Raw genomic sequence first — 20191 nt, forward strand, 5'->3', positions numbered from 1 at the left:
TGTTTATCTTAAAATTATTCAATTTTTATCTGAAATATTTTTCGATGTCATTTTGAAAAATCTATCATGATATGAAGATATTCGCGTGCGTCATTTAAAATGAAACAATATGTAATATTTATATTTGTTCACATCTGACGGGGACTGAATTTTATAAGTTATTCTGTGGAATCCAGGAACCGGTTAAGAAGTGAAAAATATGTGCACGTTACTAGCGAATAAATCGATTAAATAAGGTATAAAAATAGTCTCTTAATTAATAAAAGATGAAGAAGTTGTTGGTGTTCAAAATAAACAAATAAATCAATGCTTTCAAATCTCTATCATCGTATAGAGAAACGCAGATCAAAAAAAAGATAATATGGAATCGAGCAAATTGAAGGAAACTACCGGAGATTAATCGACACGTTTAAAGAATCAATCGATTATACTATAAAGCAGTTATTATGCATTTACATTTTTTCTTCAGAAAAGAGAGAAACTATTAAGGATTAAGATAAGGGAGTTAATCGCTCAATGTTCGAGGGAATCGGCCCGCTCTCGCGGAGCGAGCCACAAATCCACCACCGGCCGGCAGGGTTCGCGGAGCCGCGGAACGTCGTTCGCCAGCCGTTCGTCAGTCATCGACGCGCTCTCGGCTATGACAGTTGCGTTTCCCCGCGAGCCATAACGGAACACCGACCCCCGATGCCTGGTATTATCGATTAGATCCCGCAGAGCACCGCGTGCACCATACAATCAGTACGTACATCTATTTTCTCCGACTCTGTCACATCGATCGCCTGGCCTCGTCGGAGCAACGGCTAGGTCTTCGTGCACGTCATTTGCGACACGTCGTTTACGATCTCGAAGGAATTATCGGTATACATATTCTTACGACTTGCGCGACGCTTTTCCTTTTCGCTTTCCTAAACCGAGTACCGTCGTATTCTTATGGCGGGATTTAACTGTCATTATTTTCCTCCCCTTTATTTTCTTTGTGCGCGTTATCGTTAAATCGCACTACCTTGCTCTACACTCTATGTGGGACTACGATTCCGCGGATGTCATTGCGTTTCAGTTTGCGCGCCGGAAATGATTTTTCAAATCTACCGTAATACGCGCGATACATATACATATTCATCCACGAAACGACGGAACTAATTTTGAGATGACGTGAAATGTTCTACACGCGCAGAGATAATATTAATCAGGATATGGCAGGGCTCGGATAAAGGAACGAAATTTGCGAATTTGAAACTGTAGGAATAGAGTTCGAAGCCCTTGAACTTGCTCGTATCTAGCTGCTTGCCAGATACCGTTAGAGTGTCTGACCGCAATGTAATTTCTAGTGAAATTACAATGTGGTGAATCGTAGCTTATTACTTTTACGACGTTGAGTCATAGGATTATACATATAACATACGCGCTATCTATTTATAATTATATCTATTAATGGGAAGAGAGTATGGCCAATGAAATCGAAATTGACGCAAATATATAATTTTACTGTATATTTTGTGTATATATATATGTGTGTTTGTGTGTGTGTGTGTGTGTACGAGGTTGATATCGAAGTATCTAGACGTTTGACATTAAATTGTGCATCGATATAAACCGGTTCCCTTAAAAAAAAAAAAAAAACAAAAAAAAAACTTCCGCCTTTCGATGTCCAAATTAACTTAATTAATTTGCAAGCCAATGAGTTTGAATGCTATTCGACATTTGCTTTGTACATGAAATGATGAAATTTGTTTGAAAATAGGTATAAGGAAGAGGTGTTTTACGCGCGAAACATATATGTATGTATTTTCACATGTTCGTTGTATTGAGAAGAAAGAAGAAAAGTAATGTGACATTGAAAGAAGTATGAAAGATGTATTCCTGTAGAAAGTGAGAGAAATTCGGTCACCGCGACAATCGTAAGAATTGATAGCAGTTTGTGATAGCGATTTCTGGAAAAAAAAAAAAATTGTAGTTTTTTGGAATTGAATACATGTGAAAAATCATGTCGAGAGCTCTTATTGTGAAAGTGGGACGATCTTTGCTTATTCTCATCTCTTTCTAAACACACACATACACACAACACTCATGGCAATCTCTCTCTCTCTCTCTCTCTCCCTTTTATTTACTTTCTCGATTTCCTCACGTTTTATTTCCGAAATTAAAAAGATTAAGTAACCGTTTTTTTTTTTTTTTAAGACCGCGCAATTTTTCTGTAAAAATTTCCATCAATGTAAACAATGTAAAACAGAGACGTATTTATATTGTCCGTCCGTTTAATTACATCTAGTGTCCTTTACAGTTATCGCTACGATGATAAGAGAGAAGGAGAATGTTTTATGAAGTATATATATATATATATATATATATATATATATATATATATATATATATACATATATGCGAAGAATATTTCTATTTCCTTTTTTCACGGTCGCACTCTCTCTTTGAGTATTTAATAAAATATTTATATTAATAATATGAGATATAAAAAAGCAAAAATATATATCAATATATATTATTAATTTTTTGAATATATATATATATATATTTTTTTTTATATTTTTATTAATCCGTGCCTTGCGACTTTGGATGTCTTCCAGTTTTTACATTTGTTATTCTGTCTTTGTTTGTTTGTGTATTGTGTTGTGTCGTGTGTTTCTTTTGTGTTTTCACAAAAGATAAATTAATGGTCAAAAATTCTTAAAATTTCTTAAAATTTAACATATTTAAAATCCTCAAATCAAAACTCAACCTTGAAATTATAATTAAATTAAATTAAAATCAAAATCAAAATCAAAATCAAAATTAAAATTAAAATTAGAATTAGAATTAAAATTAAAATTAAAATTAAAATTAAATTAAAGCTTGAAACTTAAAACTTAAAACTTAAATTTTTTTTTTTTTTTTTTTTAAACATATTATTCTCTCGATACATTGGAGATTAGAGAGTTAAGATTAAGATATTTATCTCAACGCCTTATGACTTTTCAATTAAATTACGAGAAAAGTTCACGAATATAATTATTAATATAATATAATTAATAATTATATTATAATTATAATACAATTATTAATTATTTATAGTTTACTTAAGCAAAATGTGCGATTTTCGCTGATGGCGGATGTGGAAAAGATTAAATTATCATTTGCTGCGAGGATGATTCAATCTTTTGCTGATGATTGCATGATGATTGTAAATACATACTTCATTTTGGGCGTGTCTCGAGTTGCAATATTAATGCGATATTAATAGCCGGTTTCTTGAGACTGATAAAAATTGTAAGAAATATAGAGAAAAATCATTCGCAAGAAAAGGCAATAAAAGAAACATAGTTGCGGTAGGTTGTGTAGGTTTCACGTAATCGATTTCGTCTAATCAATAAACGGAGAAACTGATTTTTACTTTCTTACAGTTTGGAAACATTTACGATATTCTGCAAGTTCTTTCGCTGTCGATTAAACGGTCAAAGTCGTAGAGTCGTAATACATATAATTGCGTTAAACCGCTCCCCCCTCCCCCTCCGCCTCTTCTAATATTTCATTATCTCGATGATGCATAATTAATAAAAAGAAAAAAATAAGATGAAAGAATAATAATTCGATCTTGAAGGAGATTGATATATTTATTTTTATTTCAAATACATTACGTTATTTATAATCAAGGTATTTATAATCTATTATGCATTGGTATCGATATAAAAATGTGATTTTATCCACAATAGATGTCAGATATGCGTTCTTATATGAAGAAAGTGTGAAGTTTATGGATATATAGTTTATAAATATATAATTTAATTCAGATTAATCATAAAAAACGTTACGTTACGCGAGATATCTGTCTGTTGATACGCACTCATTACCTTGAAATATACAGAATAATTGTATGGGAATTGCTGAATCATACATACTAAATAGAAAAGAACGAACTTTACGTAAGAGTTTAGCTTGTTTCAGAATTGCGAATAAAGATATAAATGGAAAAAACAAGTTTTTTTTTTTTAAGTGAAATACGAGTTTTTATAAAAAAAACAAGCTTTATTTTTTTTCAAAAATTTTTTTTTTTAACATTTAGCGTCTTTATATTTTGATTATTGCAAATTGTGTGATTTTTTATTATTTTTGATTTTTTAGATGATAGATTTGAACTAACTACTATTATTTTAAATACCGATCGCATTCTTTTATCGTATTATATAATTATATTTTTCATTAAGTAAATTCTCGAAAAACAAATCAAAATTGAACTTGAATGATTTGTTTTTATTATATATACAAAAACATAATTCACAATTTTTTTAAATATACTTTAGTTACTATCTGAATATAATTAAAAAAAAAACTGGAGTTTTTACATTTTTAATTTATTTTTTCCAAAAGTAATTGTAATGAATTAATGAATTTTTACGATTAAAATGATACTAAACGCGACATAATTTGGATAATTTTTAATTAGATGCATAATAAAAATTTTTGTTATGCATCTAACTGAAAATTATCCGTATCGTGTTTGATGTAATTTGCAATTCCACAAAAATCATTAATTCGTTGAAATCACTTTCGAAAAAAGATAAATAAAAAAATATAAGAATTTTAGTTTTTTTTTTATCATATTGCAAAAAATAACGTTTTTTTATAAGAATAATTTTATAAGAATTTTCTATATAATAAAAACATTTTTTTATTAGAAAGAAAAACTGGCTTCTCACAAGGCTTTTTCTCTAATTACAAATTATATGACTAAATTGAATTTTATATTTCAGACAGTTCCTCTCTTTATATAAATAAATGAATATTCCTCGATTAAAAAAAAAAAGAAAAACAAATTTGCACAAGGAATGTTGGAAATACTAGACTCTAAATGCTACCTGTCTGGTTAATTTTATAATAACTAACTTCTCATAAAATTTGCTATGTGACATTAATTCGAAATATTTTATTTGCGATTTATTAGTGCTAATGATCGCGAAAACAAATTTCTGGATGGTGAATGAACCGCCGTTCTGCATCAGGTTTTCGCCATTAGCATAATATGTAATCTGAGATCCTTTATGTACCGTGAATCATCTCCGACTCTCGGAACTTTCAAAGTCAATTCCGCGATATCTGAATGACAATTCAAAGCTAATGTTGTTAACGTTATCGTTGTGACGTAAAGTAATATCGAGAGAATGCGAATTATCGTCGCGTCAAAATAATTTTCTTCTTTTTTCTTTGTTTTCAAGCTCGATCTCTATTTCTTATACTATAAACTTTACGACAGATTTTATCCGATTATGCGATAAATTTTCTTCCGTTTTTACGTAAATTGTCGATGATGGAACACATAGAAATTTATATATGTGTATCTTACAATAATGATAAATTAAAAGAGAACGCAGTATTAAAACGTTTAATCTATGAATAAGAAGATAATTGTGTTTTCCGCATGCAAATATGGGTATTAGATCGTATCAGACTGCATAATTATTTGATGAGATACATTTACATTTAAATTTTCTATAAGACTTTGCATTTAATCGAGCTAAAATTAGTATAATTTGCATGAATTTTTAGGACCTTCGGTATAGATTATATGCAATAATTACATATTAAATGTAAGTGATATTATGTATATGCTAATAGTCATTTTTATACTGCATTATTTTTTTAATTTATCGATTATCAACGATCTTGATAATTTCTTTTACGATGAATATGTTAATTTCCTTTTGCGCTCGTAAAATCGCATAAAGTTTACCGCATAAAAGAATATAATATCGTAATTGCAAAAAATTTAATGGGAATATCAATTATATATGCTGCTTTGTCACAAATGTGTCAATTTTTTTTATACATGGCTGGTCTAATAATGAAACCTAATGAGTGATGATTTAATCGTCACAAGCAAGTGAATAAATTTGTGCAGTTTTTATAAAAAGAGAGAGAGAGAAAGATACGATTGTATTTTCGTGACTGTCAAGGATAAATTAAAATAATTTGACTTTGATCGAGAACATACAAAAAAATCGAACTATCCAAAAGTTTGATAAATGGGGATAAATATGTGGTCCGTATATACATAAAACACGAATAATTCGATACCTTTTTCCTTGTGTACATTTCGACAGGCACGCGTTCGCGTCGCAGATTTCTCTCGTGCCGTTTATGCAATAAAATTGAGAATCCGACTAATAGTTTGATTTGAACGAGCCAGTTTTCCGTATGATAAGGCCTTTACCCGTCGACTTTGTATTCGACCGACCTGCTCCGATTACATTCGATCGCTAGCGCAACAAAAACTTTTAATATTTTACGATCAATTTATCAGCATGTAACTTCGAGTGTCGTACAATATCGTAATGTGACGACGTCGTTCGCGATATAAGTTGGGCGTGTAATTTTTAGATTGAAAAAAAAAAAAAGCCATAACAGAATTGAAAAAATTTCATTTTTATGTCTTTCACACTTACATGCGAAAGAAAAGTTCCCTTTTCTTAAACAAAGAAAGGGAAATTATATATAAATGTAAGAGAACCTATATCTATTATACACAACACGTATATATTGTATATATTTTTAAAATGTAAATATTTTCAATTATTAATATTGTATTTCTCATATGTGTTAGGCATAGTAATTAACGAGAGCAGGTTCATCCAATTATGTAGATCGAGCAAAATTTTATATGAGACGCAATAGTTTCGCGCTCAGCTCGTGTTCTTTGATAACCTCGCATCGGATTTTGCCGTGATCATTATATAATTTTTTTTTTTTAGATACGCATAACATTTTAACAAAATATTCACTTATAATTTTTGACGCGATACATTTTTTTTTTTTTTATTCACGTATACATATATGTATGTATATATACATTTATATATATATATATATCTGTTTATTCGATTTCATCTCTGTGCATATCATTATCAATTAAGCGACCAGATGATAAGCTTATATTTCTATTTTTCATAATTAAATCATGATTATATAAATATTTTTCTGACACACGCATACGTCTGTTTATGATTTCAGATTGAACTGACAAATTATGCGCGAACAGGAGTAAACAGGCGAACGAATACAACAAATTTTCTCGCAACGACGATAAAACGAGAGGATTGAGAAAGTGAAGCGAATCCGAGATGCTCTTACGCGTTTAAAGCGAGCCGAATGATATTTTGAGATTGTTGTGACGTGGTTCTTTTTCTTTTCGCACACGCTCAATTGAGCAGCGGAACTGAAGCAATTCGAATTCATCGCACATTTTCGCATTCCGTGATGACCTCATCGACGCATTGTTCGCCCTCGCGATCGTCCCTGAGCTGCTGCCAATTTGACCGCATCAGTCAAGATGACGTACGGGATCCTGCAATTATCGGTAACAACAATTATTTCCTGGAACGGGAGAAACGCTGCTTCCCAAAAAGGCCTCAGTTCGACTTGTCATTTCGCGATATATGTTATCGCGTCAAGGAATGGAATCTACGTAGATTCTCAGCCAGTAAGTATTGAGGAACAATGACAATAATGTAATAACGCATATATAATACAGAATGTATAACTCATTAGCTGTTACTAAGCCAAGCTAATGTTTACGATTAATGATTGACGTTTGCATGATAATCTTTTTCTTTATATTATTAATTTTTATAACGTATTATATACATTAATACGTATCGTAATAACTGAGATGTATATGTCTTCTGATACATTTTAAAGAGAGAATAATATCAACGTGTCATTTTTTTCTAATTTCTGATTATTTTTCTATTACACACACACACACACTTTTTTTGTCATTATCATTTGATCCTTAGGTTATCGACGTGCTGTAAAGTAAAAACTTACATTTGCATTTTGTGTTAATATCAATATACAATCATTAGAAATATATTTTCTGAATATAATTCTTATTCTCACATTTTTAAAAAAATTTTGGAAGAAGAAATCAATATTAAAATAAAATGTGTGCATTAGAGACTTAGAAATACATTTTTTCATTATATTGCAATACGTAAAGTATTATTTCTCAATACAATCAGAGACACAACACAATCGACTTATAAGAGAGATCTTTTTAAATTCATGATAGTTGCACGCAGATGAAAACAGGCAAATTATATTTGCAGCCTTAAACGTTGTAAAAATTACTATGAGAAAAAAATAATTTAAAATCGCTTTAATAAGGTACGACAGTATTGTAGGACTAAAGTGAGAGACTTTAGGAGAAAGTATTTGTAACACACGCCACACGTTATACGGCAAAGGAAGAAAGTTTTAAACGGAGAAAGTGTCTCTCGCTACGCGTTTTGAAAATATAACTTACAAAAGTTAAATAGTGAAATCGTGGATTAATAGCGATCCTCTTTATAATATCGAGATATGCCACATTAAAACGTCGGTCAAATACACGAGTAATACTATTTAACGATGGTCATCATTTTTAACAAATTAGGAGATTTAAAAAAAAAATATTTAGCAAATAGAGAGAGATTTTTACATAACTCAATAACAATGTAAAAAGATTTTCTTCGAAATTTCGAATAATATATGCAAATAAATGATTGTTACTTAAGGTATTAGATAGTAAACTAACTACAAAAATTAGTTTATAGAATGACGTAACTGCCATTTTTCTCTTAATATTGTTTACAAATCCATTTGATGGAGAGATAATGATAATCACATTTTATTATTCAAATACATATTTCCATAATGCGATTGCTCGCGGAGATCTGCATGACAGCTATTTGTCAGCCAATAGATCAATAACGATTTGAATTCACATTTAATATATCTTCCTTACTACATTTCATTTCTACACAGGAGAGATGCAATAATTAATTACATATTTACGTAAAAAAAAATATATATATTACTGTGATCTGTTTGGTGACCTATTGCGTGCGCTACTGTTAATGATACCTCAATTCACCATGCTGCGAAGCGCTATTATTTTCTATTGATAAAACATTTTTACAATGTCTTTATTATCGCATCCTATTATTATATTATATATTCTATTATATATTCCTTTAGTTAGTGTTTATTAAACATACAAATGTTTTCGAAGCTCGTAAATACAATAAAATCAATCGGTAAGTGCAAAAAAAGCTAATGAAGCAACTATTAGTTCATAAGTATCCAATAGTACTATTAGATCGGCTATAAGTCAAGAGTGATGATACCACATCCGCTATAAAAATTCAATCATTAATCATGATTCAAGAAAGGAAGAAGCGTGCGTCATAGACAATACTGTATAGAATATGTACTATACGGAGTCTTCGATGAACTGTGGAGTCAATTCTATAAAAATTTGTCGGCTTATTAATATTATTAAATAGTATATTTGCTCGAGAGAAGATTCATTTTTATCAAAATCTATTATGTTGCTTCTTCAATCATTTTTTTTTTTCATCTATTATTTTCGTCAAGATTTATGAAAATTATATCTATCCAGTGTATTAACTTTTATGAATAAAGCGGAACGAAAGCGTGAACTTTCATAAATTTGAATGAGGATATTTGTTTCTACAAGTGCGCGATTAATACGATGAGTCTCGTGCAAGCATTAGAAGTTTTTATAGCTTTTATTATTGATATGCATCGTGAGACAACCTGCATTATTTATAAGCGAATAATTCAAGATACAAAGCGAACGAAAGTGAAGATTAGTCACGCAAGATATAAGATATCTCTCTTATTGTTAAATAGTAGAGAATAAGAACAGGAAAGAGGGTCGAATAAATTTCCTTCCATTTTTCCTCGAGCACGTATTTCAAACTCTCGTCATCACTTTTGTTGTCCGCATAATGACAGAAGCACAGGATGAAACGATTAGATTTACGGCAACTTTGAGTAATTTTCCCGAAAAAAAAAAAAAAATATATATATATATATTATATATATATATTGTAAAATTATTTTTTTTTATTTCTTTTTTAATTGAAAGAAAGAAAAAAAGAGAAAGCTTTGTTCGCGTTTGATATCAGTGTGATATCATAACTCTTTATGCTATTATGCGTTACGTAAAATGCCGGTCGAGGAAAAACACGACTTCGATATGTTCGATGACAACTGTGTATATATATATATAGCTATAGCACAAAGAAAATGACATTCGTTATACACGTCTGCTAATACACGTCATCCCGTACTTACGTGGCCGAGCATCGCGCTGAAGCGCTGCGAACTTTATTAAGAGCAAGCTCCTTCTGTTATCAGTTTATCGCGAAACTAGTTCAAGGGTTTGAATGAAGCGTGCGCAAGGTTGAAAGAAATAATCGGACCGTGTTCTAGAAATGTTATCCGTTTTCGCGCGGATTTTTCCTATTGTTCGCTTCCCATCGTTCGTCTCTTATCGAAGAACAAATAAGAGATTACAGTATCTCTCAGTCTTGAGATTGCTTAGTTTGATTCTTATTTAATTTGTGATTTATTTTATGAAATATAAGATACGCACAAATATTTTGAAATATTATCGCGAGGAAGGGATAAAGAAGAATGAACCTGAGAAAAGGAAAGATGACAAAATAATTTTTGTTAGCTATATATTTACTTTCGAGATATAAAGGCGCACAGCGCACATGGTATGTCTTATGTGTATCTCGATAAAATCCTTACTAATGATACTGAGAGAATTGTTTTTTGTTGAATAATATTAAAGATTAATGCTTGCATTAATATTGATATTTGTGATGCATTATATTACTCAAGATATATTACCGGTAAATATGCATATATGTATTAAACTGGGAATAACAACGGCTCTTTATCACCTATGCAAATTTTGATATTTCATAAGCATGAAACCTTAATCGATCAATTATTGTATAATCTATGCACGCAATGAGTGTTGATTTTTAATTTTAAAATATCATGAAAACCGCGTGTATAGATTTATATTGGAAAAATTGAATCGCTTCTCGAACTACTATATTTTTAGCTGCTAGGAATAAAATACTGCGCTTTCATACACACATACACGTACACACACATGGACTCTTAACGTAATATTCATATAATCTTGATCTTAATAATAAAGATAATCTTGATTTTACTACACTCATATCTACTCGCTTCGTATCACACGTATCGTAACTTTACGTGAGAAAAGCAATATTACGTCGTTTATAGAGTTAATGACTCCCTTGGATATTCTTGAAACGACTATGTCTGTATGAAATCAAAAAGAGCGAACGTCAATGCAACGTGTGACACGATAAATCCAAGGCTCGTTGTTACGTTTCGATGCTCATGCATTTTTTTTTTTTTTTTTAAATTTTTGCTTCACTACTCAGGTCAAACAGTAAGCTTAAAAAATTACCGCCTCGTGTTGCAGTTGAGCAATTGAAGATATGAATCATCGCGTGAAATCCTCATGATGCAATCGAGCGTAATTGCATTCGTAATTGTGTCTTGTTGTAGACGAGAAAGAAATTCTGCACGGCGTCAGCGGTGAATTTAAGGCCGGCGAATTAGTGGGTATCATGGGGCCATCCGGAGCCGGAAAGTCGACGTTACTCAACGTTCTCGCCGGTTTCACGTAAGTATTTGATGAGAATAAATATCATCCTCGACACATATACACGAGAAGTTTAGAGACCTTATCTCTCTTTATATACGCGCACGAGTACTTTATCGCTTACGCGCATCCGTATCTTCACGTTTACAGCTCTCGTCGATTGAAGTTCAGATTTAAATGTCATAATGTGTGACATATACGCGATAATAAAACTATTTTCAACGAAACGGGAAGAACAGGAATTGAGTCTAGACAACATGTATATATATATAATATTGAACTTCCAAAGCTCTTTTTTTTTTCATTTTTGATGATGACTCTTTGCTGTCACCGATCGGGCATCAGAATCAAACTAATTACACTTAAAAAACTGTTTTGCTGATATAAATAGATTTCTATAGTCACAATAACAATTTATCATCATTTTTTTCTGCGCTAAGGAGCGATCCTTACAAGAGAGCTCGTCGAGTGTCACAAGAGTCTGTCACACTTCGTCGAAGTTTAATTACGTCGAGATTTAAGAGTGAATGAGTACGAAGATCGATGATTAGGTTCCACGTGAAACTGCGATTTTTCCAACGATCGATCTTCGTGTCCCGCATATTACGTTGCAATCGCGTTAAATGTGATATCTCTATCACGATTTTTTGCGAATTTTCTGAATAGCTCGCGAGAAATATTGGATTTTTCATCGCAGGAGCATTCGCGCTTCATAGATGAGATGTATCTCGCGGAAATAAATTCGTATGTATCGCGAAATGATTAATCGCGATATTAATTAACCTCGTTAATTAGCGATATACTTGTCTTTCATCCTTAGACCTGTGTGATAAATTCACTTTGGATTATAAATCTCTTCCCTATTCGATATTGTGTTCGAGCGCAGTAATTTTTTTATATTTTTTATATGTCAATATGTAAGTTTTTTTTTTATATTATTATTGATATCTCACGTAGCACACATATTGATTTCATAATCGTTTCCTAATCGTATATAGTGTGGTACCTGCTAAATTTTACAATTTTAAAGCTTTGCGCCTGAATGCACAGTGAATATTTTTTATATAACAACCTTTTTAATAGTATTTTATGTAACTATCATAGCGAATATATTATCTCTCTCACTGAATGGAATTCAGTTGATTTAAAGAGTCTTAGTTAGTGTCTTATAGACATTGACACTCAAGGTTACAATTACACAATCATAAGGAAATAAATGTTTAGATTGCCGATGATTAATAATCTTTTGCATCTCACCCGCATCCATCATAAATAATGATAAATATGTACGGAAGAGATTGATTTAATCGGCGCGAGAGGTTATTGTTTGTTTTGTAAGTTTTTGCGAGTATTACTTATGTTTTTGCATATACTTATTCGCGCATTCTGCATTAATATATGATAATATATCATATTTACTTCTCAACGTATTATATATAATAAAAAAGAGAGATGTTTTTTTTTTCTAGTTAACTACACTATACTACATGAAATATTCATCATTTTAATATTATCATACGCGAGAAGCTTATATATGTATTTATTAATCCTTGCATTCCTATTTCTAAATTCTTTGCCCTTTGTATTATTACATTAACAATTAAATTCAAATTCAAATCAAAATCACGCGAGAAACTTATGTATATAATTAAATCAAAGATGATTAAAATTTCAACGAAACTAATTGCGTGGAAATGGCTCTGAAATATATGATATAAATACACAAATGTAAAAAGCAAATAAGAGCCAGATGCGAATGTACAATATATCGAAATTGATCTGTTCAATATAAGAATAAATTAAAATAACGGTACATTAACGTTTCGATTCATTTTAGGATCACCTTCAGCATATATCAGTGTAATTCATAAACATATTATAATGATAAAAATAAATCTCCCAGCTTATGGAGATAAAAACGAGTAGCCTCCAAACGGCGATAGTCGGTGTGATGTTCTTGACTCGTACCTTGAACATAAAAACAAATGACGGATAACGGATTTATATATAAAATTACACACGTCAAAATATAGGAAATGATAGATCGATAATTGAAAAATCGGCCAATGTCATTGGCACTTGCCATAGTACCACCATAAGTAAAAAAATTCTTTCTTCGCGTGTAATTTGATTACGCTGACAGATACGTAGTAACTTATGTAATTGATTAGCTTCGTGCGAATTCATTATCACCGTACGTATAAAAGGCGAGCCGTTGCGTAGAATATATTTACATTTTTTTCCGATATATACATAAATATCTCTTTGTATCTTCCGTATTCTTCAATATCCTTCGTTAGAGCGGTATAATTATTTCTGTAATAATTCAATGCGCAGAGTAAAGGGTGTGAGGGGAGAGATTCTGGTTAATGGCAAGGTTCGCCTACCGTACAGCGAGCGATGGAAGAGGATGTCGTGCTACATACAGCAAGATTCTATTCAACGTACGTGGATTACCGTAGGAGAAGCCATGACTGTGACCGCCCATCTGAAGCTCGGATGCACAATCAGTTCCGCCTATAAACACACTCAGGTTTGTGATATACAACTTGCTTTAATGAGAGATACATATTGTGCTATGCATCACAAATTTTTTCCCCTCCGGTAAAAAAAAAAAAAAAAAAAATCTCATGCGCTTGTTGGATTATGGAAAATCTATAACAGGTTTGATAGAAAACGCGTTTTCCGCATACGTTACATTTTTATGAATTAAGCATTGTTTGTTGTTCCCCGTCTAGAAGCCTCAACTTTATTTTTTGCTTATGTATAGGTTTTGGAGTTGCTAGAGATGCTGGGATTGACCCATTGCTACGACACGCTATGCGGGAAATTGTCGGGAGGACAAAAGAAGCGACTCGATATTGCCTTGGAGCTCTTGACTAACCCTTCAGTATTATTCCTCGACGAACCAACGACCGGTGAGCAGTAAAACTTTAACACGAAGACAACTAATTCTTGACGATTTTACGACTTTACTGTGTTGTAACATCTTAAATAAATATAATTACAAAAAGCAGAGAGAGAGAGAGAGAGATATGAGTAGAGAGGATAAGAGATCAAGTCCTAGAAGAGACAAGTGAAATAGTAAAAGAGATTCGGTCTTTCGAAATTATGTTTAACAGTTAATAGACATCGATTATAATCCAATGTTCATCAAGTATCAATCGCAATTAAAGATACATCAAGAAAGAATGCGGCTTAATATTAATTATCTACAATGTGCACACATGACAATTTAATATTTCGCAATGACTGCAATATACTCATTTGCATCAAAATGTATAATACAGATAGGTCGTACGCATAATTACGTCGTTCCGTGACAGCCAAGTCCTAGAGTGCTTCGCAACTACTTGTCTCGCAATTTGCGATGTGTGTTTCCGATTACCTCATTCCGCGTTTCCAGCTTCAATTACGTCGCGTTTGCTTAATAATATCGCGTATGCACGAATTTGTCGAGATTGCATTACTCCAAGATCTCCTACTCTTTATCGTTGTGAGTTAAATTTCTTTTGAAAGAAAAAAATGCATAGACGATTGTCAAATTATTAAACATTCGACAAAAACATTCTTTCAGGTCTGGATGCCGCTTCGTGCAGCCAATGCGTCGCTCTTATGAAACGATTGGCGAGATTGGAGAGGCGTACAGTAATCTGTACGATTCATCAACCGAGCGCCTTGATCCTCGAGATGTTCGATTCCCTGTACGTCGTAGCCGGTGGTTACTGTATATATAGAGGCCCGGTTAATTCTTTATTATCGCACCTGGCTTCCATTGGCGCCAATTGTCCACCTTATCACAATCCAGCGGATTTCGGTAAATAGCCTTGTCTAATAATCAACCGACTGATTGCGCGCGAGAAGCAACGAGCAAAACTGAAACAAGGTATCTTTCTCTTGCGCGGTTCGCTTTAAATGCGTATCTATAAAACAGACTTTATCAAAAATTGCACGCGATTTTAGAAGTGATTCATCATAAGCATATTGTAATATTGTTTAAAAAATTTAATATAAATTTGCGGAAGAAATTGAACGTTTCCGGCGTTTTCAATGAGAAATATAACGATTGTTTAAAATGTATTACTTCATTCTTATATGAAGCCCAATCGTGGATTCGCTCTACTATCGCGATAAACTCTTTATTTGACATATTGAAAGAGAATAATTTTTATGTTATTCACATTATACGCGAATACAGTGGTGTGCAAAAGATTCCGGCCAGTGGCAGTTTCGCACTCTAATTTATTTTAAAAAACCCAATGACTTTTTAACCAATTATCAAGTGCGAGTATAACATATAGGAAACAAAATAATATAGTGAAAGAATATTGTTTATGTTCGTGAAAGTATTTATAGTTATAATTGTTATATGTATTTATAAAATGTCACTGGCCGGAAACTTTTCCACGCCACTGTAGGTCGATTATAAATGTAATCGATACGCGTATCGGATATATTGAAATTGCGATTAGCATTCGACAAGCATATATAATAGTCTATATATTCATCACTTCTAAGAAACAACGACTCAAAAATCGACCGTTTGAATTTTGAATTCGTTTCAGTCCTCGAGGTAGCGGTCGGCGAATATGGTATTTCGCTCGATAAGCTGGTAGGGGCAGCGGAAACGATACAGATCAACCAGAAGTCGGTCGCTCTTACCACGGAGCTGCTGTCTGAAGAAAGTAAGCTCTCATTTTATCTCCTTCATAAAAGAGCCTATTCGAATACGCGGCTATTAATAAATTGATAAAGCCTCCAGTCATTCCTAGAATCCATTGCATACACGCATATAAATGTTCTTTAATTTATTTGATTATTCGCTTATAAAACGTTATAATATTCATTTCTAAATGACTGAATATTAAAAGATGTATTCAACAGTTTATAAATCGATTACGTTACAATAATTATATTCGCGTGCGTCTTCGTAAGCTTTTTTATATCTAAAATTTGCGCGCCGAAGAATTTATGCAAATTAATATACGATATATGTGTATATATTATATATTATAAAATTCTTTGTGCCTTTTTAAAATTTATTTCGATATCTTTGAACGTGTGCGCGTATGAAAAAAATTTATTACTCCAAGAAATCGATGCTGATAATCTCTTTTATTTCCATCATTTCTAGAAAATGCTGTCAAGGAACCACCACCGCCCGCCGGTTTCCTAATGCAATGCTATCTTTTGTATAAGAGGCAATTGTTATGCTTGAAAAGAGACTATACGTTGTTGATGGCGCGATTGTTCTGTCACCTGTTGATCGGCATAATATTCGGATATCTATACATGGGAAGTGGCTACCGAGCCAACGGTGTTCTAGCAAATTACGTATATATGTACGGATCGTTACTACTCCTCGTTTATACTGGAAAGATGGCCGTCACTCTGGCCTGTGAGTAGCTAATAATTGTATCTAAAGCGATCAATTTAATTCTATTACAGCTAAGTTGCAACGTATAACTGGTTGGATCCTTTGTTCAGCGAGAATTAATTTTCTACATTTTTCTTGCGAAATACCAAGTCCGAGTCGAAGAATATTAATGATCAGATTTTACACTCTTTTTTCCCTCATTTATGATTTACATATTTTATAATTTCATATAATGTCGTGAACCGAATTTGCTCTTTGACCTACTGAATATTTCACGCCGTATATGCACACGCGGTCTTAAAGATTTATGAATTTAACTGACTATTGAAAATCTCTCCTATTGCAGTCTACAACTAATCAAACGTAAAGTCTTGCTTGTCTTTCGAAATCCCGCGTTGTTCGACGATAATTACCTTCACCGTTGCTGCATCGATCAATGTAACATACGGTGAACGTTCGAGCCTATCGTACGGTCGTTACACCGTCAAGATGTGGGTCAAGGAAACGCGAATATCCCTTCTACGACAATCATATTTTGTAGACAACCAACAGTAGACAATTAATAATTCAACGCATATGTCGTAGCGAATTTTAATCGAAACGGATTTGTACTGTTCGAGAATGACGCGATTAATGACAGTTAGATAATAATTCCGCCTCTTTCAGATCTATCGCTAATCGGACGCAGATAATTTATATTGATGATCGTAAACGCACGTCGCGCGGACCGCGACTCTCCTCTGTGTAGATTTAATTTCAACGAATGAATGAAGTCCATTTATATATTTCCTTCATTTGCATACAGAGAATTATTTCGCGCGAACGATTAGTTTTTGTTTAAATCTTTTTATAGTCATAATGCGCACGAGTATGTACACATTTCATTACATTATTCCACACACACACGCAGCGCGTACATTGTATAAAATTAGGTTGTTCTCCAGAATCCTCATTTTTTTGGGGAAGTATTGTCCTTCTGATATCCGATAAATATATTCAACGCGTGTTTTGATCATTAATTCATGACAGAATTCCATGTATAATCTCACGTGTCGCGTGAAATTGATGGAGAACATTCCAGAAAGATTACGTAAAATACACAAAATCTACGTGTATATGAATTAGGACACGCAAAATTATAAGCAGATTTCTACTTAAATTGTCCCAAATGATGTTCACGTGCGATCTTATCTGTTTCAGTCCCACTGGAGATGCAGATTCTCACGAGGGAGCACTTTAACCGTTGGTACCGACTAGCACCATATTATATCAGCATACTGCTTATCGAAATACCTTTTCAAGCAGCCTGCGCGGCGACGTATCTTATCGTGAGTTACTGGTTAACCGGTCAGCCCATAGAGACGAATCGAATAATATTCTTCATGATAGTCAGCATAGCTGCTAGTCTAACGGCGCAGGCATGGGGTTTCTTTATTGGCGCTACCACACCAATTAAGGTAAACTTCCTCTGACGCACGTAGATGCTTTTTTCCCTAAAAAATACATATGTAACATATCATATAAATACATATATATATATATATATATATATAATTATACAATTATTCTGTATTTATAATTTCCAGAGTAACTCTGTGGATTTACAGATTAAAAAAATTAGATTCAAGCGTTTGTATATATCCATTGATGCGTATAAATCTTATAAATCCGTAAATTCAATGTATATGCGAGTATGAATTCTTGTGTCGCGCACATTTGCAGATATAATCTGTGAATATAATATGAATCTGAATATTTCTCTGCAAATGTGCACATCTCTCTGAATCCATTGAGAATTATTTAACTTTAGATATTCATAAAAGGAAAAAAGAGGTATCGAATTTGATGATTCTTTACAGATTGCGGTCTTTGCCGGTCCCATAATCGCAGTGCTGTTTTCCATTTTCGGTTTCTGCATACGTTATATAGATACCCCGCATGCGTTTCGTTGGATGTTCCATATATCGTATTTCCGTGCGGGCTTCCAAAGCCTGCTATACACTGTATACGGATTTGACAGGACGGACTTGAAGTGCGATGAATTTTACTGTCATTACAAGAAACCCACCAAATTTCTCGCAGAGATGGATATCGTCGACATAAATGTGGTGAACAATCTAATATTGATACTTGGTATTGGTGTACTGATGCATCTTTTAACTGCCAGTGCGCTCTGGTGCAAGCTTAACAGGAGATGAGCTAAATACATCTCATCGATACAGTATTGCATATGGTTTCTATAAAAGAAGTGATGTTATTTTGCAAATTGTGAGAAAAAAATGTGGAAATATTGTATATAAAATATTTAAAAGATACTTTGTTGGAAAAATTAACACTGGAAACGATTAAGCGTAAGTGAAAGAATCGTTAAAAAGAGGCAAAATTATTATTTCCGCTTGATTTTGTCTCATTTCGTGTTCTATAAATTTTTTCTACAAATCTTTGTTTTCGAGAACTTTTTAAGCTTTATAATAAAATTATTTTAAAATATCGCAAGTCGGAATTCTTTTGCTTTGGTCGCGCGCGCGTAACAAGACGAAGCGATAATATAACCGAGAATTAAGATATGATAAGATTTGTATAAAGCTGAGTGTCTATAAGTATATGTACATAAGCCCGAGTGATATTAAAGGGCAGACATGTACGATACAGCGTATCTATATGTGAGCGTTGCTATTATAATTTAGATTCATATCATGACATATTTAAAGCTTTAAAAATGTCCTAAACAATATAATTGTAGTGCTAGTTTCTAAATTTTGAAATATTTGTTTAATTCACATTTTTCTAGTAGTATACCTACGGATGCATTAAGTTATCTAAATTATCTATATAAATGTAAACATTTTTTAAATAAATATGTACATTTATGTATGTATGTATGTATGTATGTATATATATATATATATATATATATATATATATATATATATATATATATATATATATATATAAACACATATATTTGTACATAATATTTCTTATTAATGAAAATATGACCCTTTTTCCGAAAGAATATAAAGCGGAAACATATATATTAATCATGAAATTTTTTCTAGGGAGAGAGTGTTTATTTTTTTATTTATTTCAAGTTTTAGAAAGTGATCTTTTTTGATAAAAGATCACTTTCTGATAAATTGTTAAATATATTCATTAAGTTTTTTGTCTTTATTCTATTATTTGCATATGTTTAAGTGTCTCATTTCTACATTTAAATATATATCATTCAAATTCTTATACAATATTGAATGAATCAATTTCATTGTTCAATCAATTAATATGATTTAAATACTAACATTTATGTTATTTAAATCTTTAAC

The 20191-nt window shown here is 32.1% G+C and overlaps 1 protein-coding gene across 2 annotated transcripts; it reads left to right on the forward strand.

Moving 5' to 3' along the window:
• The first annotated feature begins 401 nt into the window (after positions 1-401).
• Positions 402-19734, forward strand: LOC138932679 (ATP-binding cassette sub-family G member 4). Of its 2 annotated transcripts, none has more exons than XM_070294749.1 (10): positions 402-741; positions 7000-7468; positions 11398-11515; positions 13832-14027; positions 14265-14412; positions 15072-15311; positions 16060-16179; positions 16629-16892; positions 18072-18328; positions 18731-19734. In XM_070294749.1, exons 2-10 carry the CDS (start codon positions 7246-7248, stop codon positions 19067-19069), a joined length of 1905 nt encoding a protein of 634 aa, XP_070150850.1. In that variant the 5' UTR covers positions 402-741; positions 7000-7245; the 3' UTR covers positions 19070-19734. The 2 variants fall into 2 exon arrangements, with proteins under 2 accessions (XP_070150850.1, XP_070150851.1); XM_070294750.1 differs by lacking the exon at positions 402-741 and adding an exon at positions 750-861.
• Positions 19735-20191: the final 457 nt, after the last annotated feature.

This window comes from Polyergus mexicanus, unplaced genomic scaffold (genome assembly GCF_030449975.1).
Source record: "Polyergus mexicanus isolate NDT 795.1 unplaced genomic scaffold, iyPolMexi1.0 SCAF_4, whole genome shotgun sequence".
Taxonomy (NCBI): Eukaryota; Metazoa; Arthropoda; class Insecta; order Hymenoptera; family Formicidae; genus Polyergus; species Polyergus mexicanus.